We start from the raw sequence: 22,786 nt of genomic DNA, 5'->3' as shown, positions 1-22,786 counted from the left end.
CTCAGACTGCAAACAAAACACACGTTGCTTAGAAGGAGAAAAAATAAATAAACTAACGACTACTTCACAGATCTTTTTCCAAAACTTGTAGACAGAAAAATGCACCCGTCCGTGTATAGGAAGAAATTAGATGTTTATGTATATTTTGTTGTTCTTTCTGCAGCTGATGTTTTCGGGGACGAATGGCTTGACGAAAACTGCAGCTGACATGCATTTTAAAACAATATGTCTTTTTTTTTTTTCAATCCCTCTTTTCTGGCTTGAATAAGATTTTATTTTCTGCACATAAAGGCTTCATCATCTGTCTCTCGATCAGCCACAGAGGACATAAACTTAGAAGGTGGGCTGGGGCACGAGTTGAATGCCAAGACATTATTGAAGAATTCAGCTCTCCCTGAAAAAATTGATTTTCAGGTTTTATTTTCATGGCAATCAATCCAGGGGCAGGAGGAAGAAATGGTCCCCAGAACTTCATGCCACACTTTGCAAGATCTTTCAACCCTGTTTTCGCACAGCCCCGGCCCCCCTCCCTTCCTCACTACTCTGTCTCCCCTCAGCTCCGTCTCCCGACATCCTCCGCCCTGTGCCACTCCCCCTCTTGGGGTTCTCGCCGCCATTCCCCCCCTCCACTGGGCCCCCCTCCCTCTTACCGGGCCCGTGCAGCACCTCTCTCCTCTGTCCGAAGGCGCTGCACGGGCAAGAAGAAAAGCTGATGCCTGTCTTCGCACATCTTCGGTCGCGCGTCTCTCTCCTCCTGGGCCTGCCCCCGTCTGACGTCAATAACCTACGTAGGTTACTGATGTCAGACGGGGGTAGGCCCAGGAGGAGAGAGACGCGCGACCGAAGCTGTGCGAAGACAGGCATCAGCTTTTCTTCTTGCCTGTGCAGCGCCTTCGGACAGAGAAGAGAGGTGCTGCACGGGCCCGGTAAGAGGGAGGGGGGCCCGGTGGAGGGGGGGAATGGCGGCGACGACCCCAAGAGGGGGCGGGGCACAGGGCGGAGGATGTCGGCACGCGGAGCTGAGGGGAGAAAGAGTAGTGAGGAAGGGAGGGGGGCCGGGGCTGCTAATGGTATGTTTTGCTTTTTAATTTATAATGCAGGGGGAAGCTGGGGGGGGGGGGCAAGGACGGCCATACAGGACGCTCCTGATGAGCGCCTTTGCCCCCTCCCGACCCTTTTTTTATTTTTGTTTTGATTTGGGAGCCATGTGCTTGTGTTTTGACTGTTTGTGGCATGCGCAGAGCAGCTAACATAACGCTTGGCTGCTCTGCACATGATTTAGGGGCCGATTACCGACGTATATTGTGATTCTTTGATACATTGTACTTTTCAATACCGATCCAAGCATGTATGACTTGTTGTTTTGGTGCATTCTTCGTTTTTTGAAAATCGTTAGGGACTTTAACGATTTAGATTTTTTAACGTTTGCTTGGTGCATCTGCCTCTATATCTCTGGTCACAGCTGCTTCACTTCAATGTTCCAGTCCTCCCAGATGCTGTCATTTGCTGCCATTCTCATCACCTCTTCTCCACGCAGCCCAGAACAGCCTTGAATTAAACAGCCCAGAAAAAGAGCACTATGAGTGACTACAGTTTTCACAACTGAGGAGCAGGGAGGAGCAGAGGAACAGAATTTCTCTGAAACTGTGGTTCTGACCAGCAAAGGGAGAGGGACTGACGGACATGAATATTTGGGAATGTTTATCAGGCAGAGAATTCATGGTGCGAATCAGTAGATCGCTTGCATACTGTGCCCATGACCTGAGTTCAAATCCTGCACTGAGATTTCTGTCAGGTAGCCAGCCTCTGGCCAATTCAGCAATCCATCTACTTTCAGTTGATAAATGAGTACCTGGCCTTAGCTGGGGGCTAAAGATGACTGGGGAAAGCAATGGAAAACCACCCTGCTAACAGTCTGCCAAGAACCTATCACACAAGTGATGGCACTCATAAGTCATTTGTAACTTGGTACATGTGTACGGGAGCTAGCTTTACCTTTTACCTTTCCTGGGTAGGGTGGAGGGTTAAACCCTTAGTAGTATGAATAAAATAACTGAGCACTCTGGTACAGGCTGGTTAGTTTTTTCGCCATCATATCACTATATAAGGTAGACTGGAACCAGTGTCTGTTGCTAGCTGGTGGAGTGCACGAGTGTACATCAGCAGACATGCACACGCTGCTAGCCTGTGACATATCTGGAGGTACTGGAGGAACCCTGGGAACTGGTGAGCTGTGAGAACCAGTTTGGGATGAGGCAGGTAGTAGAAAGAGGGGCTAGGTCAGGTAAGGAGAGAGAGAATGCTGCTGTGGGGATAGGGAGGTGGGGAAAATACTGCATTCAAGCAGCAATGGGATGGGGAGAACACTGGTGTTCTGATCTGTCCATTTCCTGAATTAAAGTCATTTTATCAGCGGTGTGGGGGGGGGGGGGGGGGATTGAGGTTAGAGGACTGGGGAGTCCCTTCTTAAATTTCTGCCTTGGGCTCCAGATTGTTTCACATTGGTCAGGAGTAGTAGCCTGCACATTTCCAAAAAGCCCCTCAATAAGAACACTGATAACAGTCTTGAAGCCTGCCTGCAGTCACCTTCACAGTTCTTATGTCATCTGCTTGTTACTGCACATTACTACTACTACTACTTAACATTTCTAGAGCGCTACTAGGGTTACGCAGCGCTGTACAATTTAACAAAGAGAGACAGTCCCTGCTCAAAGAGCTTACAATCTAATAGACAGACTATTTATTCAGAGCTAGCTTATTATTATTATTATTATTATTATTAAATGTATCACATAGATTATGAAATAAACTAAACAACTTACCGATTACTTAAACAAATTCACAATACTACATGAATCACAGTCAGGATTTCGATCCAACCACAGCACCAAAACAGTGCTAATCACTCTCCTAACCAAATTCAAACAAACAATTGCAACCGGAAATAATGAGCTTCTCCTACAATTTGACATGTCCAGCGCGTTCGACATGGTCAGCCACCAAACACTGTCGAACATCCTAAAGTACTTCGGGATTGGAGGAAACATACTTAGAAGGTTTAATGGCTTCCTAACCGCAAGAACATATCGTGAAATCAAATTCAAAAGCGTCATCACCATGGAAACCTGAATGCGGAGTACCACAAGGATCACCGCTCTCACCAACCCTTTTTAATTTAATGATGACACTTTTAGCCAAATCGCTATCCAACCAAGGACTCAACCCGTACATCTATGCAGACGATGTCACGATCTACATCCCGTTCAAACACGATCTAACCAAAATCACAAATGAAATCAAACACAGCCTCCAAATAATGAATTCATGGGCGGATGCATTCCAACTAAAGCTAAACGCAGAAGAGACACAATGTAACATAGTAACATAGTAGATGACGGCAGAAAAAGACCTGCACGGTCCATCCAGTCTGCCCAACAAGATAACTCATATGTGCTAATTTTTGTGTATACCCTACTTTGATTTGTACCTGTGTTCTTCGGGGCACAGACCATATAAGTCTGCCCAGCACTATCCCTGCCTCCCAACCACCGGCTCTGGCACAGACCGTATAAGTCTGCCCAGCACTATCCCCGCCTCCCAACCACCAGCCCCGCCTCCCACCACCGGCTCTGGCACAGACCGTATAAGTCTACCCAGCACTATCCCTGCCTCCCAACCACCAGTCCCGCTTCCCACCACCGGCTCTGGCACAGACCGTATAAGTCTCATTCTCTCCTCACAATATAACACGAACAAACCCACCACCATAAACACCCCAGACTATACCCTTCCTATCTCAGACAGTCTGAAAATTCTTGGAGTTACAATTGACCGAAATCTCACACTCGAAAGCCAGGCGAAAAATACAGCAAAGAAAATGTTCCACTCAATGTGGAAACTCAAAAGAATCAAACCTTTCTTCCCAAGGGAAATATTCCGCAGCCTGGTACAATCAGTGGTGCTAAGCCACCTAGATTACTGTAATGCCATTTATGTCGGATGCAAAGAACAAATCATTAAGAAACTTCAAACTGCCCAAAACACAACAGCCAGACTCATATTTGGAAAAACGAAATGCGAAAGCGCCAAACCCCTAAGAGAAAAACTACAGTGGCTCCCACTAAAAGAATGAATTGCGTTCAAAGTTTGCACCCTGGTCCACAAAATCGTTCACGGTGAAGCCTCGATCTATATGTCAGACCTCATAGACTTGCCAACTGGGAACACAAAAAGATCAGCACACACATTCCTGAATCTCCACTACCCCAGCTGTAAAGGACTTAAATATAAATCCACATATGCATCCAGCTTCTCCTATATATGAACGCAACTATGGAACGCACTACCGAAGGCCATAAAAACAATGCACGACCTAACAATCTTCCGAAAACTACTGAAAACTGACCTATTCAAGAAGGCATACCATAACGATCCATCCTAAATACTACACAACTAGACTTTACATGAACTAGACAAAACCGAACTCTCTACACTTGTCTGATAACCTTGTTGCTACTAATGAAAGTTACGCAATACGTACTACCACTTTCTTTCTCATGTCGGAAATGAACTTTCTATAGTTGATTATCTAACTTACGTTATAATTTACTCTATCACTCAGGAACCTCTATGCAATACCATATTGTATTCTACTTTACCATGTATGCGCCTTAATGCAATACCAGTTGTAATTCTCTACCCGGAAATGGCGATCGCCATTACGGCATAATGTAAGCCACATTGAGCCTGCAAATTGGTGGGAAAATATGGGATACAAATGCTACAAAATAAATAAATAAATTGGGTCAATATTCAAAAGCACTTATTCAGATAAAAGCACCTGCTCTCTGGATAAATGGTACTGGCCAGGATATTCACAGCACTAGTCAGATGGTGCCACTGAATATTTATTTATTTAACACATTTGTACCCCACATTTTCCCACCAATTTGCAGGCTCAATGTGGCTAACATCAAACCCTAAAGGCAATTGCCAATCCAGTAACTATACAGATAACATAGTGTAGAGGACAGGGAGATAAAAAAAAAAAACGGGGTATAAGGGCAAAATGTGAAAGGGTAAAAGTGGTCAATACAGTCCATTAATTTGCTGTGTTGTAGAATATAGAGACTTATGCTGGATCCTTGTGGTAGGCCTTTCCGAATAAGCTGGTCTTGAGTGATTTCCTGAAATAAAGATGATTGTGGATTGTTTTCACAGCTTTTGGCAGTGCATTCCATAGCTGTGTACTTATAAAGGAGAAGGTGGATGCATAAATGGATTTATATTTGAGACCGTTGCACTTAGGGTAGTGGAGGTTTAAGTATGAACGGGATGATCTGGATATATTCCTGGAAGGTAGATTGATTAGGTTTGTCATGTATCCAGGGGCTTCTCCGTAAAGAATTTTGTGGACTAGGGTGCAGATTTTGAAGGTGATACGTTCCTTAATTGGAAGCCAATGCAGTTTCTCTCGAAGGGGTTTAGCACGATCAAATTTGGATTTTCCATAGATTAATCTGGCTGCTGTGTTTTGGGCGGTCTGTAGTTTCTTTGTAAGTTGTTCTTTACATCCTGCATATATTCTGTTGCAGTAGTTTAAGTGGCATAATACGACTGATTGTATTAGATTATGAAATATCCTTACAGACTGCCTCTGTACTGTGTAGATAGTGCCACGACAGAGCATGGGCAGAGCCAGAGTGATCCCAGAACTTATACAGATAGTGACAATATTGTGTGCGATTCAGGTAACTTATCCGCATAATTTAAAACAGATAGAATACTGAACTAATTTATCTAGATAGCACACAATATTGCTACTATCCGCATAAGTTTCAGCCATTATCTGGATAATGGCCTGATGATCTGGATATTTTTTGACCACCACAGCCAATGTTAAAAAAAAAAAACAAAAAACAACAATGCTGACCATGGTGGATGAATATTGACCCAAATAACTGTAATTTTCCTGAGGGTCTCCAGACACATGTGCAGAAGGAGCCATGCTGAAAGCAACAACTGGCCACACCATTAATAAGAAATCTGTTTCCACGCTCTTTCTGTAGTGCCCATGAAAACTGAAACCTAGGCTAGGCACGGTGAGTCCTCAGCTCGGTTTCAGTAGTGACCATGCTAAGAGAAACCTCATCTCAGTACCTGTAATGGGGAGGAGGTAGCTGCTGTATGACATCATGCACACAGACCAATCGATCCTCCTCATTTTGTACAGACATGGCTTCCTGTGGAAAAAAAAAAGAGTAATAATGCATATGACAGGCTTCTCAACAGCCATCCACAGCCTTTACCTCCAGGAGCAATTACATCCCTCTTAAGCTCTGCATCTCCAGGGTCACCAATACACTTCTCTGACCCCTACATTTAGTTCCCAAGCCCTGCCCCAAGAGACAACAGTAGCCTACTCCCTCAACCTCTGCACCTTCAGGGTCAACAATAGCCTTTTCTGATACCTACAGCTAGTTCCCCAACAGTAGCCTTTTCTGATACCTACAGCTAGTCTCCCAAGCAATATTTCTCCAAGGACAACAGCAGCCTAAGTCCTCTCAGCCCTGCCCTTCCAAAGGCACCAACAGCCTATTTCTCAAAGTCCTGCACTTCCAAGGGTGAGCACAGCAAAGGTACTCACCTGTTCTCTGAGGACAGCAGGACATATGTTCTCACATGTTGGTGGTACCATCCACAGAGCCCTGTTTACAGCTTCTAGAAGCCTTTGGCAAGCCCAACCACACATGCCTTCCTGTCTGTCCAACTCACACGGGCCCAGCAGTTGGATAAAAAAAGTATACAGAATCCTAGGAGGGGTGGAAGGGTATGTGAGAACATATGTCCTGCTGTCCTTGGAGAACACCTGCTACAGGTGAATAGCTTTATCCGAGAACAAGCAGAACATTATGTTTTCACATGTGGTAATCCCTAGCTGCCAGACTCACCATAAACCACCACCAGTGGTTGATGGAAGCTTGAAACAGCAAGGCCAACTAGTAACAATAATTCTAACAACATAACATTTCCTCTTATGAAAGTGCAGCCTTGAACAGAAACGAATAGGTCTTAGGAGAGTGGAGTTGGATTCTAGATTCCAAACAAATTCTGTAGAACTGTTTGACCAAACTGGCTGTCACATCAGCAATTCTGCTCTAGACAGCAGTGAGATGTGAATGTGTGGACTGAAAATCTTGTCACAGCTCTGCAAATCTCCTCCATGGAGGCTGATCTCAAGTGGGCTACTGACACTGCCATGGCTCTGACATTGTGAGCCATGACATGGCCTTCCAGATTCAACCCAGCTTGGGCACAAGTGAAGGAGATGCAGTCTGCTAGCCAATTGGATAGAGTGCATTTACTGATAGCTACTACTACTACTAAACATTTATAAAGCGCTACCAGGGGTTACGCAGCGCTGTACAATTTAACACAGAGGACAGTCCCTGCTCGAAGGAGCTTACAATCTAAAGGACAAAAAAGTGCAGTCAATCAAATTGGGGCAGTCTAGATTTCCTGAATAGATGAATAATGGTTAGGTGCCGAAAGCGACATTGAAGAGGTGGGCTTTGAGCAAGGATTTGGAGATGGGCAGGGAAGGGGCTTGGCGTATGGGCTCAGGGAGTTTATTCCCAGCATAGGGTGAGGCGAGGCAGAAAGGGCGGAGCCTGGAGTTGGAGGTGGTGGAGAAGGGTAATGAGAGGAGGGATTTGTCCTGTGAGCGGAGGTTATGGGTAGGAGAGTAAGGGGAGATTAGGGTAGAGAGGTAATGAGGGGCTGCAGATTGAGTGCATTTGTAGGTTAACAAGAGAAGCTTGAATTGTATGCGGTACCTGATCGGAAGCCAGTGAAGTGACTTGAGGAGAGGGGTGATATGAGCATATCGGTCTAGGCGGAAGATAAGACGCGCAGCAGAGTTCTGAATGGATTGAAGGGGGGATAGATGGTTAAGTGGGAGGCCAGTGAGGAGTAGGTTGCAGTAGTCAAGGTGAGAGGTAATGAGAGAGTGGATGAGAGTACGGGTGGTGTGCTCAGAAAGGAAAGGATGAATTTTGCTGATGTTATAGAGAAAGAAGCGATAGGTCTTGGCTGTCTGCTGGATATGCGCAGAGAAGGAGAGGGAGGCGTCGAAGATGACTCCGAGGTTGCGGGCAGATGAGACGGGGAGGATGAGGGTGTTATCGACTGAAATAGAGAGTGGAGGAAGAGGAGAAGTGGGTTTGGGTGGAAAGACAATGAGTTCGGTCTTGGCCATGTTCAGTTTCAGGTGGCGGTTGGACATCCAGGCAGCAATGTCGGATAAGCAGGCCGATACTTTGGCCTGGGTTTCCACAGTGATGTCAGGTGTGGAGAGATAAAGCTGAGTGTCGTCAGCATAAAGATGATATTGGAAACCATGAGATGAGATCAGCGAGCCCAGGGAAGAGGTGTAGATTGAGAAAAGAAGGGGTCCAAGGACAGATCCCTGAGGAACACCAACAGAGAGCGGGATGGGGGTAGAGGAAGATCCATGAGAATGTACTCTGAAGGTACAGTGGGAGAGATACGAGGAGAACCAGGAGAGGACAGAGCCCTGGAATCCAAATGAGGATAGTGCAGCAAGGAGTAGATTATGATTGACAGTGTCAAAAGCGGCAGATAGGTCGAGGAGGATGAGGATGGATTAGTGACCTTTGGATTTGGCAAGGAACAGGTCATTACAGACTTTAGTGAGTGCCATTTCTGTCGCGTGTAGAGGGCGAAAACTGGACTGCAGCGGATCGAGGATGGCATGAGAGGAGAGAAAATCAAGGCAGCGGCTGTGAATGGCGCGTTCCAAGTATCTTGGAGAGGAAGGGTAGGAGGGAGATGGGGCGGTAGTTGGAAGGACAGGTAGGGTCTAGTGATGGCTTTTTGAGGAGTGGTGTGACTACAGCATGATTGAAGGTGTCAGGGACAGTTGCAGTGGAGAGAGAGAGGTTGAGGATATGACAGATGGGGGGGGGGTGACAGTAGGAGAGATGGTGTTTAGTAAGTTGGTGGGGATGGGATCAGAGAAGCAGGTGGTGCATTTCAAGGAGGAAAGAAGGTGGGCGGTTTCCTCCTCGGTGATATCAGGAAAAGAGGAGGAGGTCTGGGTTGCTTGGTTGAGGGAGTGGGTTAAAGGGTGAAGAGGAGGAGGTGGCTTGGTAGTGAATTCGAGGTTGATCTTCTGCACCTTGATGCGGTAGTAGTCAGCCAGTGATTGAGGAGTGAGTGGGGGGGGGGGGGAGCAGAGGGCACTTTGAGGAGGGAATTGAGGGTGGCGAAGAGACGACGAGGGTTGGAGCCGAGAGAATTAGTCAATTGGGTGTAATAGTCCTGTTTGGCAAGGAATAGGGAGGACTGGAAGGAGGATAGCATGAATTTGTAATGAATGAAGTCGCTATGGGTGCAAGATTTCCTCCAGAGGCGTTCAGCAGATCGGGCGCAGGAGCGAAGGTATCGGATGCAAGGTGTCAGCCAGGGCTGGGGATTAGTACGCCTTGTGGCCTGGCTGTGCTCTAGTGCAAACACAGCCCATTCACTTTGAATGGGCTGTGTCGGCAATGCCGTGCGGAAGCCGCTAAAATGGGTTAGTAAACAGACCCCTAAGTGTCCAATTTTATCTGTCAGAATGACGGCACGTCCAAAATCACCTTTTCAGCAGAGCGCAAATTACACGAAGGTTGATAAATTCTTATTGAATAAGCTAATAAAAGAAGTATCTCATTATTCAGTGCTTTAAATATGAAAGGAGATTAAACCCGATTCTCCAGTACACAGGCAACCAATGAAGTTCTTTCAAAACTGGAGTTACATGATCATATCTGGAGAGACCTTTCAAAAGTCTTGCAGCAGCATTTTGAATCAGCTGTAGGGAATGAATTACAGATTATACTAGCCCCGAATAAAGCGAGTTACAATAATCTATAACTCATAAGAATAGCAGGACTGTACAAAAATTAGTCTCAGATAGTAAATTCTTTAATCGCCTCAACAAATTTAACCTGAAAAATGCCTTACAATTTATTTCACTTGTGGCTTAAAGGATAATTTAGAATTCAAGATAATTCCAAGACATTTACATGCACTCAAAACTTCAATACTAATATCATCCATCCTAATGAATTAAGGAATTTTCATAGGATCAATTTTATCTGATAGGAACAGAATTTGAGTTTTGCTAATGTTCAACTTTAACGTATTAGCACCCATCTATGATTTGATCATCTGTACACATATTAATAAAAAGGAAATGGTACCATCAATAGAATCCTTCACTGGGAAAAAAATTTGAATGTTATCTGCATGTAATTGATGGACTGGACTTCGGCACATCAAAAAGTGTGTCACGCAGGGCGTCAACTCTTTTGTGTACTTTTCTGCATTTGAGTTTACAATGAAAGGACTTATGGTCAGGCCTGAGGCACAGCATGCACCACTTGTGAAGATCTGTCACAAATATGATCCTACCGCACCTTGAGCCCTTCTTAAAGCCCTGGGAGGCTTCTGGGACATATTGGGAAAAATAGCTGAGGTGAAAAATCAAATGGCTCAACATTGTAAGAAACGTTTTTTGCTTGTTTTTTGAAAAACAAAGACCCAGTTGGGAGCTCAGGCCTAAGAAGGCTGCAAGCCGTGGAAAAGGAAATAAAACTTAAAAAGGGCCAAAAACAGTAACTAAATTATAAGGGAAAAAAATTGGTGATAGGGAAGTAGCTGGAAACTACAGGCCGGTAAGCCTCACTTCAGTTATTGGAAAAGTAATAGAAGCCATGGTGAAGGAAAGGATAGTGAATTTCCTGGAAGCCAATAAGTTGCAAGATCCCAGACAACATGGTTTTACCAAAGGGAAATCGTGCCAAACGAATCTCATTGAGTTTTTTGATTGGGTGACAGGAGAATTGAATCAGGGACGAGCTATGGACGTAATCACAGGAGGCTTTTAAGTAAACTGGATGGGCTGAAGATAGGACCTAAAGTGATGAACTGGATTAGGAACTGGTTGACAGACAGACGCCAGAGGGTGGTGGTGAATGGAGTTAGCTCGGAGGAGGGAAAGGTGAGTAGTGGAGTGCCTCAAGGATCGGTGCTGGGGCCGATTCTGTTCAATATATTTGTAAGTGACCTTGCCGAAGGGTTAGAAGGTAAAGTTTGCCTATTTGCGGATGATACTAAGATCTGTAATAAAGTGGACACCTCAGAGGGAGTGGAAAACATGAAAAAGGATCTGAAGAAGCTAGAACAATGGTCTAAGGTCTGGCAATTAAAATTCAATGCCAAGAAATGCAAAGTGATGCACTTAGGGAATAGAAATCCACGGGAGACGTATGTTTTAGGTGGCGAGAGTCTGATAGGTACGGACGGGGAGAGGGATCTTGGGGTGATAGTATCTGAGGATTTGAAGGCGACGAAACAGTGTGACAAGGCGGTGGCTGTATCTAGAAGGTTGTTGGGCTGTATAGAGAGGTGTGACCAGCAGAAGAAAGGGAGTGTTGATGCCCCTGTATAAGTCGTTGGTGAGGCCCCATCTGGAATATTGTGTTCAGTTTTGGAGGTCGTATCTTGCTAATGATGTAAAAAGAATCGAAGCGGTGCAAAGAAAAGCTACGAGAATGGTATGGGATTTGCGTAACAAGACGTATGAGGAGAGACTTGCTGACCTGAACATGTATACCCTGGAAGAAAGGAGAAACAGGGGTGATATGATACAGACGTTCAAATATTTGAAAGGTATTAATCTGCAAACGAACCTTTTCCGGAGATACGAAGGCGGTAGAACGAGAGGACATGAAATGAGATTGAAGGGGGGCAGACTCAAGAAAAATGTCAGGAAGTATTTCTTCACGGAGAGAGTGGTGGATGCTTGGAATGCCCTCCCGCGGGAGGTGGTGGAGATGAAAATGGTAACGGAATTCAAACATGCGTGGGATAAACATAAAGGAATCCTGTTCAGAAGGAATGGATCCTCAGGAGCTTTACCGAGATTGGATAGCAGAGCCGGTAGTGGAAGCGGGGCTGGAGGTTGGGAGGCGGGGATAGTGTGGGGCAGACTTATACGGTCTGTGCCAGAGCCAGTCGTGGGAGGCAGGACTGGAGGTTGGGAGGCAGGGATAGTGCTGGGCAGACTTATACAGTCTGTGCCAGAGCCGGTGGTTGGGAGACGGGGATAGTGCTGGGCAGACTTATACGGTCTGTGCCCTGAAGAGCATAGGTACAAATCAAAGTAGGGTATACACAAAAAGTAGCACACATGAGTTGTCTTGTTGGGCAGACTGGATGGACCGTGCAGGTCTTTTTCTGCCGTCATCTACTATGTTACTATGTTACTATAAGAGAAAAAGCCCCCCCCCCCCCCCCACGCTATAGCTGGTTAGCCATAACCAGCTATCTCGCACTGAATAGTAGCACTTAGCCGGCTAAGTGGTATTTAATCGTTCCTGGCATGTTTCCTGGCATGTTAAATAGCGCTGAATATTGGGCCCAAAGAAAGTAGGCTCTGAGCTATTTACAATGAAAAAGAGGCAGAAAGACAAGAGAAAATACCTCTGAAGAAAAATTGTGCTTGTGAGAGAGAACAGAAGCGTCTGCACTGCTTTTGAAAAAGCAAAACTGCAGGTCCCATGCAAGTCTGATTGACGGGAAGGCACATGTACATGAATGGTCGGACCTGCCAAAGGCTTCTAGAAGTTGTAGAATGCTGGGTAGCATCTAAACAGGGGCTCCGTGGATGAAGTCACCCACATGTGAAACCATTCTGCAGAATATTCAAAATGATTTAGCTGGCCGCTGACCGGTTAAATCACTTGGTTGGGTTAGCCACTAATATTCAGCAGCACTTAACCAGCTAAATGCTGCTGAATATCACGGCTAACACTGAACACAAAAGCAGGCTATCTTGAGGGCGTTTTGGGGGCAGAGTCAGCACTTTTTTTTTTACATTTGTACCCCGCGCTTTCCCACTCATAGCAGGTTCAATGCGGCTTACATATTTTATTTTGAAATGTGATTATTAGGCATTGGTATAGCAAATGTACAATGATGCAATTCTGAGGTAAACATAGTAGTTTTGTTAACTTAGCCACTTCTTTCGTGTAGATATCATTATTAACTCTCTATCTAAACAAGAAATTATTCTTCTACAAACTCCACTATCTAATACAGTGTAACAAATCCTAACTCTACATCACCAGTTAAACCTAGCTTAAACTTCAAATACCCCCCTCTCCATCCCTACCCCTCCTATCCCTATCTATCTATGCCCCTTCCCTTCCCCTTCCCTATCCTCTCTGAGTAGCCGTCTACCTGCACAGGAGCAGTCCAGTCTGTCCTGTCCGTCTGTCACAGATTAAGAATGCGTGCTATACCCCCTAGGGGTATAGTCTGCCAAAACGGAGTCCATATGCGATAGAAGTCCTTCTCTTTAAATCTCGAGTCATGCTTATTGTCCGCCACTCTTTTCTCAAATCTCATGAATTCCATCATGCAGCTTCGCCATTGCTGTATAGTAGGCACTTCATTTGTAATCCATTTCAAAAGAATTTGTTTTTTTGTTATCATTACTGCTCTGTGGACGAATCCCGTAAATCCAGCTGGCGTAGGTCTCACCAAGATGAATTGTCCAAACAACAGGAGCGGACCCCCCTTCCAGGTCGCGCCCCACATGGTCGAAGTGCAGTGTATTAATGTCTTCCAAAATTTCTGGATAGCAGGGCACCCCCAGAACATGTGACCAAGCCGCACTCCCTCCCCTTTACACTTGGGACAAGCTCCGTCTGGTGATATCCCCATGTGGAACGCCCTGCGTGGGGGGATGAAGGCTCTCATGGCAAATTTGTACTCCATTTCATTATAGGTAGTCATTTTGGACGACTTCTGGATCGAAACTATGTATTCACTTAAAACTTGAGGTGTCACCTGAGTGTCCAATTCCTTACTCCATTTGTACACCAGGTCTTGGAAGTCTGGATCTTCACTTGTATCTCTCAAATGTCTATGGTGTATGGATAATGTGACTTTATTTTGTGAATGTAGGGAGTAAGCTGAGGAGAGTTCCTCCTGTACATCTTCTGTCAAGCAAACCCATGGCAGGCTGCGAATATAATGCCGTAGCTGCAAATAGTGTATATAGTCTGCAGATCTCAGTGCGAAATGGGTTTTTAAGTCTGCAAATATCTTTACTTGACCCTTGTCTGTCACTGCTTGAAGAATATACGTGAGACCATTTCTCTGCCATCCACGAAAAGTCAGATATATCATGCCCGGTGGGAAATTGGGATTGTCACAAATTGCTAGGAAGGGGGTGCACTTCCCAGAGAAGCGATGCTGTCGACACAGCCATTGCCACACCGCTTTTGCCGTCGGAAGTATGTGTGATCTGTACATCACAGTGAGCATTTTCCTGCCTCCAATGTGTAGTAGACAACTGAAATGAGTTTCGTGCATCAAGTCCATCTCTATCTGTGTAGCTGTGAAATCCAATGTGGTTCTGTACCAGTCCGAGATATGTCTCATTCCACTGGCCACTGTGAGGAGCCGAACGCTTAAGAGGCCTAAACCACTGTATTCTCGGGGTATTTGCAAGTGGTATACGTGCTTTCCGACCTTTCCAGAGAAACCGCTGCAAATGTGAAGTGTCCTTTCACCTTCCTGTCTGAGGAAGAGTGGTAAGGTCTGGAATATGTATAGCCATTTCGGTACGATCATCATGTTGTACAATGTTATTCGGCCTATTAAACTTAAAGGGTAAGATTCCCATGTCCGCAATTTATTGCAGGTGTCTCCAACAAAGGTGCAACATTCTCTGAGTAGAGGGTGGTTAAGTTCTGTGGTATTTGAGTCCCCAAGTATTTGATCTTTTTGCCCGCCTGGGTAATAGGGAGGTCTCCCGCCCCTTTCAGGGCTCCATCCGGGTAAATATCCATAGCTAAAGATTTGCTCATATTTAGGGTGAACCTGGATAGTTGCCCAAACTTCTGTATCAATTTGATAAGGTGGGTGAGGGAGGTACTTGGTTGCGTTGTAAGGATCATGAGATCATTTGCAAAAGCGAGAGCTTTGACAGTGCTTCCTCACACTTGTATGCCTGGTATCTCCTGTGTGGATTTAAGAGTTCTCAGTAAAGGTTCCAATGTCAAAATGAACAATGCTGGAGATAGGGGGCACCCTGGTCTCGTGCCCCTTGCTATGTCAAACGGTTGAGCCCGGATCCCATTCACTAACACCTCTGCCCTGGGACCTTCATAAAGAGCCTCTATTACCTTGTAGTATCTACCCCCAAATCCCATATGTCGTAGTACTGAGAACATGTATGGCCACCCCACCTGGTCAAAGGCCTTTGTGGCATCTAGTGAGTATAGGGAGGCTGGAATTTTGGACATCTGGCAGGTTGTCACAGCGAGCAATAATTTCCGCACAGTCTTAGCCGCTTGTCTGGACTTAACAAAGCCCACTTGTTCCTCAGCTATTAATCTAGGTAAAATCTCTGCCAGCCGATTAGCCAGCACTTTGGCTAAGATTTTCAGATCTACGTTTAGTAGGGAAATCGGTCTGTAGGAGTCTGCTACATTCTCAGGGCGTCAGGGTTTTAGGATTAAGGTTATTAAGGCTGCATTAGTGTGTGGTGGAAATTGTCCCTCCCCAATAACTTGCTCATAAAACTCGCAAATCGCTGGATAAAAGGAGGTAGGCAACATTTTATAAAACTCTCCCGTATATCCATCCGGGCCTGGTGCGGACCCCCCTGGCAATTGCTTGACCACGGCTTGTATTTCTTTTAATGTGAGAGGTTTTTCTAGCTCTGTTTGTTCTTGTATTGTGAGTCTTGGGAGTCCCGCCCGGTCCAGGAATTGTTGTAAGTCGGTGGCATCTGGAGCTGGCCTAGAATTATATAATGTGGAAAAGAACTTAGTGAGTGTATCCGCTATTTTCTCACATTGATTTTGTATTTGCCCTGATTCGTCTTTGAGTGTCACTATTGGTTTCGGCGGGCTCCAAGCCTTGATTAATCTCGACATCATTGTGCCAGACCTGTTACCGAACCAATAGAGTCTGAATTTCTGATAAGCTAGGGATTTGCACGCTCGTTCATGCAATAAAGCATTGAGGGTGACTTGGATAGCCTTTACTCGTTCCTGAGTTGTCGCTGACGGGTGTGCAATATATCGGTTTTTTGCCTTTTGCAGGTTTTGTTCTAGTCTCACTATAGCCATGGTGTGTTTTTTATTCCTGGCGTGGACATAGGCTATAACCTCTCCCCTTAGGACTGCCTTAGCTGCACTCCAGAAGAGCTTCGGTTGATCTTTGTGTTGTTCATTGTATTGGACATAGTCTTCCCATTTCTGCCTTATATGTTCCTGGAACTCTCTATTGTTTGCAAAATAAGCCGGGAATCTCCACCCCCTTGTCTGCTGATAAAAAGAGGGTGCTTCTATATCCATCCACACTATTGAGTGGTCGGACACCTCCTCCGGCCCTATTGTCGAGGAGGTCACCTATTGAAATGCTGGTTGCGCTATCAGGATATAATCAAGCCTGGAAAGCGTCCCATGGGCACGTGAGTGGTGTGTATACTCCTGCTCATCTGGATGTAAACAACGCCACACATCCACCAAATTTAATGTGCGCTGAAAGGAAGCCAGGGCACGCGATCTGGGTCCCTCTTTGTGAGCAGCGTTAGGTTCAGAACAGTCCCGCTGAGGATCTGCCACTATATTAAAGTCTCCCAATACCAATAAGTGTGAGTTGTGACAGGATAGGCATAATTGTATTATGTGTGCAAAAAATTGTTTATCGTATGTGTTTGGTCCGTATAGCTCCAATACCAAGAATTCTCTATGCTGCAGCCATAATCGTACCAAGACATACCGTCCCTGAGGATCAGCCTTTATTAGTTCTGTCTTGGTTGTCAGTCCCTTTTGGATCAGCAAAGCCACCCCACTCTTACGATCTCCCGATGAGGCTGCGTACACTTCGCCCACCCATTGTCTTTTTAACTTTAAATGTTCTTCCATAGTGAGCCTGGACTCCTGTAGGCATCCTATATCGACCTTATGTCTCTTTAGGGCCGCTAAGATTTTAGTTCTCTTAATTGGGGTGGCAATGCCTCCTACGTTCCAAGTGGCAAATCTAGTAGTATATGTGTGTGTACAAGTTATCAAATGGTACTATCTGCGCTTCTTTCCTTAAGGGTCGCCCCAGGTGCCCAGCCTCACCCGGGGCAGCAAGATGGATAAGTTTGGCTCTTCTCTCATACCCCAATATCCGTGACAGGCTCGGGCCTATCTGAGTTTTCGTCTCTAGTGAGTGACTCCACTCCTGTTCTAGCTTCCGGCTATTTCTTTCCCTCCCATCCCCTATACCCAACCCTTGCCCCCCACCCCTACCCTCCTCTCCCCCCACCCCCCTCCCCCCCCCCCCCCGTCCTAATCTCTCTCTTCCTAATTATAAGAAAAGTGGAGTGAGATCAATGATGGTAGGCCCCCCTCCCCCGGACGCCCCACTTATCTCAATGGTTGTTTCTAGATCTGCATGTTCAGCTGCTGCTTATTCAAAAGACCTTGCGAACTGCAGTAATTCCATTTTTTAGAGACTTTATTAGCGTTACTTGCTGCAGCTTCACCATTGCAATGTAACCTCTAGCCACTTTTGCGCCTCCTGGGATGACTGAAAGGTTCGCCATTTATCCTGATGGTGTATTTTCAGTATGGCTGGGTAAATCAGCATGAATCGCTGTTGTGCCTCTGCTAGTGCCCTGTACACGGGCCCAAAGGCTCTCCTGCGCTCTTGTAGGGCCTGTGAGAAGTCCTGAAATATTTTCACGGGTGAGCCTTCAAATATTAAGCTGTCTCTCTTTAGCCGGGCACCTCGCAAAATCTCCACTTTGTGAATAAAATAGTGTATCTTGAGCATTACCGCTCTGAGTCTTTGTGCATTGTCCATCCTGCGGCCCACGCGATGCGCTCGCTCCAGGCACAAAGGTTCCACGCTGTCTGAGAAGGCAAATTGGTCTGTCAGCCATTTTTCTAGGGCATTAGGCAACTGATGTTCCGGTACTGTCTCTGGTATGCCTATTATACGCAAATACACTCTACGCAAGCGATTTTCTAAGTCATCAATCTGATTTGCTTGCTTTTGGGTTAGTTTTAGCAGTTCTTTAATTTGTGCCGCGGTTCCGGCTCCCTCGTCCTCCAGGGTCAATACCCGCTGCTCCAGCTCGCCGGTTCTCCTCGTCGTGTCCTCCAACAAAGATTCTACAGAGGTCAGCTGGTTCGAAAGTTGTTGGAGTTGTGGGTCCATCGCCGACCGTACCGCCTCCGTCAGCTGTTGTAATTGTGAGTCCGAGAACATCAACGGTCGCGATGTGGTTAAGGGAACGGAGCTCGTCGCCATTTTGCTCTCGAGCATGCGGGGCTATCTGCTTCTTTTTTAGCTCCTTTCGTGGGCATAGCTGGTTCTAGGCGAGTGACAAAGCGATCCATGCACCCGTCCTCGCTTCCGATGAATGTTTTTGGGCCCCGCTATTATCAATCCGTCAAGTTTGGGCGTCGGGAAGAGGGCCAGGGCCTGAGAGGTGAGCGTTCCACGTCTGCTCCCCTCAACACATTACGTGAGCTCCCCAAATGCGGCTTACATATTATATACTTGGCCACTTAAGTACTGATATTTACAGGCAGATGATCAAAAGCAAACGCTGGCGCTAGAGACTGTTAGCGCCATACTAGCACTGGCATTTGCTATCGCCCCATGATCAGAGCCCTCGAGCGTGTGAAACAACGCGCTCGAGGTCTCTTAGCAAAAGTAGCATGCAAATGCATGCTAATCAGCGATTACCGCATTCATCCCCAATGATCAACGGCCAGCGCACCAAAGATTGGGTTGCTGGGCGCGATAAACCCTACACCAGCTCCGAGCTGGCGTTAGGGTTTGCAGATCATTGGGGAGGAATGGTGAGCCCTGTCCAGCAAATCTGCCAGCGAGGGCAGTAGAGGACGTCCAAATTTTGGACGTTTCTGCAATGGACAGTTAAGGACGTCCAAAATTGGATGTTTCTATGACGTCTTTCTCATAGAAACATCCAATTTTGGATGTCCTTAACTGCCCATTGCAGAAACGTCCAAAATTTGGAGTCCTCTACTGCCCTATCACAGAAACATACAAATTTTGGACGTCCTCAACTGCCCCGTAGCTATACCTCTGACACCCCCTTGAAATTTGGCTGTCCCTGCAACAGGGCAGTTGAGGACGTCCATCTTCTGATTTAAAGATGGGCATCCTTCTCTTTTCATTGGTCTCCAGCCCAGACCTGTCAAACAAGTGCGGAAGGATTGTGCTGAGCGCATACTCAGGCACAATTCTCCCACACTTCTACCCCATGATCAGAGATAATTGCGCTGCTTAAATTTGCATGTATATCGAATGATACATACCTGTAGCAGGTGTTCTCTGAGGACAGCAGGCTGATTGTTCTCACGACTGGGTTGACGTCCACGGCAGCCCCCTCCAACCGGAGCAAAAATCTCGCAGGAGGTCCCGCACGCAGAGCACGCCCACCGCGCATGCGCGGCCGTCTTCCTGCCGTGCGCGACCGTTCTCGCTCAGTTGAATGACAGCAAAAGAATGAGGAAAACGCAACACCAAAGGGGAGGAGGGAGGGTAGGTGAGAACAATCAGCCTGCTGTCCTCGGAGAACACCTACTACAGGTATGTATCATTCGCTTTCTCCGAGGACAAGCAGGCTGCTTGTTCTCACGACTAGGGTATCCCTAGCTCTCAGGCTCACTCAAAACAAGAACCCAGGTCAATTGAACCTCGCAACGGCGAGGGCATAACAGAAATTGACCTACGAAGAACAACTAACTGAGAGTGCAGCCTGAACAGAATAAATTGGGTCCGGAGGGTGGAGTTGGATTCAAACCCCAAACAGATTCTGCAGCACCGACTGCCCGAACCGACTGTCGCGTCGGGTATCCTGCTGGAGGCAGTAATGTGATGTGAATGTGTGGACCGATGACCACGTCGCAGCCTTGCAAATCTCTTCAATAGTGGCTGACCTCAAGTGGGCCACCGACGCAGCCATGGCTCTAACACTATGAGCCGTGACATGGCCCTCAAGAGCCAGCCCAGCCTGGGCGTAAGTGAAGGAAATGCAATCTGCTAGCCAATTGAAGATGGTGTGTTTCCCGACAGCGACCCCCTTCCTATTGGGGTCGAAAGAAATAAACAATTGGGCGGACTGTCTGTGGGGCTGTGTCCGCTCCAGATAGGAGGCCAACGCTCGCTTGCAGTCCAATATGTGCAACTGACATTCAGCAGGGCGGGTATGCGGTCTGGGAAAGAATGTTGGCAAGACAATTGACTGGTTAAGATGGAACTCCGACACCACCTTTGGCAGGAACTTAGGGTGAGTGCGGAGGACTACTCTGTTATGATGAAATTTAGTATAAGGAGCATGAGCTACCAGGGCTTGAAGCTCACTGACTCTACGAGCTGAAGTAACTGCCACCAAGAAAATGACCTTCCAGGTCAAGTACTTCAGATGGCATGAATTCAATGGCTCAAAAGGAGGTTTCATCAGCTGGGTGAGGACGACCTTGACATCCCATGACACTGCAGGAGGCTTGACAGGGGGCTTTGACAAAAGCAAGCCTCTCATGAATCGAACGACTAAAGGCTCTCCAGAGATGGCTTTACCCTCTACACGATAATGGTAAGCACTAATTGCACTAAGGTGATTCCTTACTGAGTTGGTCTTGAGACCAGACTCTGATAAGTGTAGAAGGTATTCAAGCAGGTTCTGTGCAGGACAAGAACGAGGTTCTAGGGCCTTGCTCTCACACCAAACGACAAACCTCCTCCACTTGAAAAAGTAACTCTTTTTAGTGGAATCCTTTCTAGAGGCAAGCAAGACACGGGAGACTCCCTCAGACAGACCCAATGAAGCAAAATCTATGCCCTCAACATCCAGGCCGTGAGAGCCAGAGACTGAAGGTTGAGGTGCAGAAGCGCTCCGTCGTTCTGCGAAATGAAAGTCGGAAAACACTCCAATCTCCACGGTTCTTCGGAGGACAACTCCAGAAGAAGAGGGAACCAGATCTGACGGGGCCAAAAAGGCGCGATCAGAATCATGGTGCCGCGGTCTTGCTTGAGCTTCAGTAAGGTCTTCCCCACCAAAGGTATGGGAGGATAAGCGTACAGGAGGCCCGTCCCCCAATGGAGGAGAAAGGCATCCGACGCCAGTCTGCCGTGTGCATGAAGTCTGGAACAGAACTGAGGCAGCTTGTGATTGGTCTGGGAGGTGAAAAGGTCCACCGAGGGAGTGCCCCACTCTCGGAAGATCTTGCGTACCACTCTGGAATGGAGCGACCACTTGTGCGGTTGCATGAATCTGCTCAGCCTGTTGGCCAGACTGTTGTTTACGCCTGCCAGGTATGTGGCTTGGAGAAGCATGCCAAACTGGCGTGCCCAACGCCACATCCTGACGGCTTCCTGACACAGAGGGCGAGATCCGGTGCTTGTTGATGTAATACATCGCAACCTGATTGTCTGTCCAAATTTGGATAATTTGGTATGACAGCCGATCCCTGAAGGCCTTCAGTGCGTTCCAGACTGCTCAGAGCGCCAGGAGGTTGATCTGAAGATCTTGTTCCTGGAGGGACCACACCCCCTGGGTTTGGAGCCCATCGACATGAGCTCCACACCCCAGGCGAGATGCATCCGTCGTCAGCACTTTTGTGGGCTGCGGAATTTGGAATGGGCGTCCCAGGGTCAAATTGGTCCGAATTGTCCACCAGCGCAGCGAATCGCGGCAACTGATGGACAGACGGATGACATCTTCTAGATTCCCGGTGGCCTGGCACCACTGGGAAGCTAGGGTCCATTGAGCAGATCTCATGTGAAGACGAGCCATGGGAGTCACATGGACTGTAGAGGCCATATGGCCCAGGAGTCTCAACATCTGCCGAGCTGTGATCTGCTGAGACGCTGAGGTCTGGGAAGCGAGGAACAGAAGATTCTGAGCTCTCACCTCAGAAAGATAGGCCTGAGCCGTCTGTGAATTCAGCAGAGCTCCTATGAATTCCAGAGATTGGACTGGCCGGAGATGGGACTTCGGGTAATTTATCACAAACCCCAGCAGCTCCAGAAGTTGAATAGTTCACTGCATGGACCGAAGAGCTCCTGCCTCTGAGGTGCTCTTCACCAGTCAATCGTGGAGATACTGGAACACGTGCACCCCCAGCTTGCGTAGATAAGCCGCAACCACCACGAGACACTTCTTGAACACCCATGGTGCAGAGGCGAGCCCAAAGGGCAGCACACAATACTGAAAGTGACGTGTCCCCAGACGGAATCGTAAATACTGTCTGTGAGCTGGCAGTATCGGGATGTGAGTGTAAGCGTCCTTTAAATCCAGGGAACATAGCCAATCGTCTTTCTGAATGATGGGTAGAAGGGTGCCCAAGGAAAGCATCCTGAACTTTTCTCGGACCAGATACTTGTTCAGGCCTCTCAGGTCTAGGATGGGGCGCATCCCCCCTGTTTTCTTTTCCACAAGGAAGTACCTGAAATAGAATCCCTGCCCTTCCTGCCCGGGTGGTACGGGCTCGACCGCATTGGCACTGAGAAGGGCGGAGAGTTCCTCTTCAAGTACCTGCTTGTGATGGGAGCTGAAAGATTGAACTCCCGGTGGCAATTTGGTGGGATGGAAACCAAATTCAGGGTGTATCCGCACCGCACTATTGGAAGAACCCACTGGTAGGAGGTTACAAGAGGCCACCTTTGGTGA

The 22,786-nt window shown here is 47.0% G+C and overlaps 1 protein-coding gene across 1 annotated transcript in view; it reads right to left on the bottom strand.

Moving 5' to 3' along the window:
• ARHGAP33 (Rho GTPase activating protein 33) overlaps positions 1-22,786 on the bottom strand; it is a 513,356-nt gene that overhangs the window by 102,900 nt on the left and 387,670 nt on the right. The window contains exon 19 of the mRNA XM_030213378.1: positions 6,160-6,242. Coding sequence (XP_030069238.1) covers positions 6,160-6,242 — 83 coding nt within the window. The remainder of the gene's footprint in view (positions 1-6,159; positions 6,243-22,786) is intronic.

This window comes from Microcaecilia unicolor, chromosome 8, assembly GCF_901765095.1.
Source record: "Microcaecilia unicolor chromosome 8, aMicUni1.1, whole genome shotgun sequence".
NCBI classification, from domain to species: domain Eukaryota; kingdom Metazoa; phylum Chordata; class Amphibia; order Gymnophiona; family Siphonopidae; genus Microcaecilia; species Microcaecilia unicolor.
This window is presented reverse-complemented; position numbering and strand designations above follow the sequence as displayed.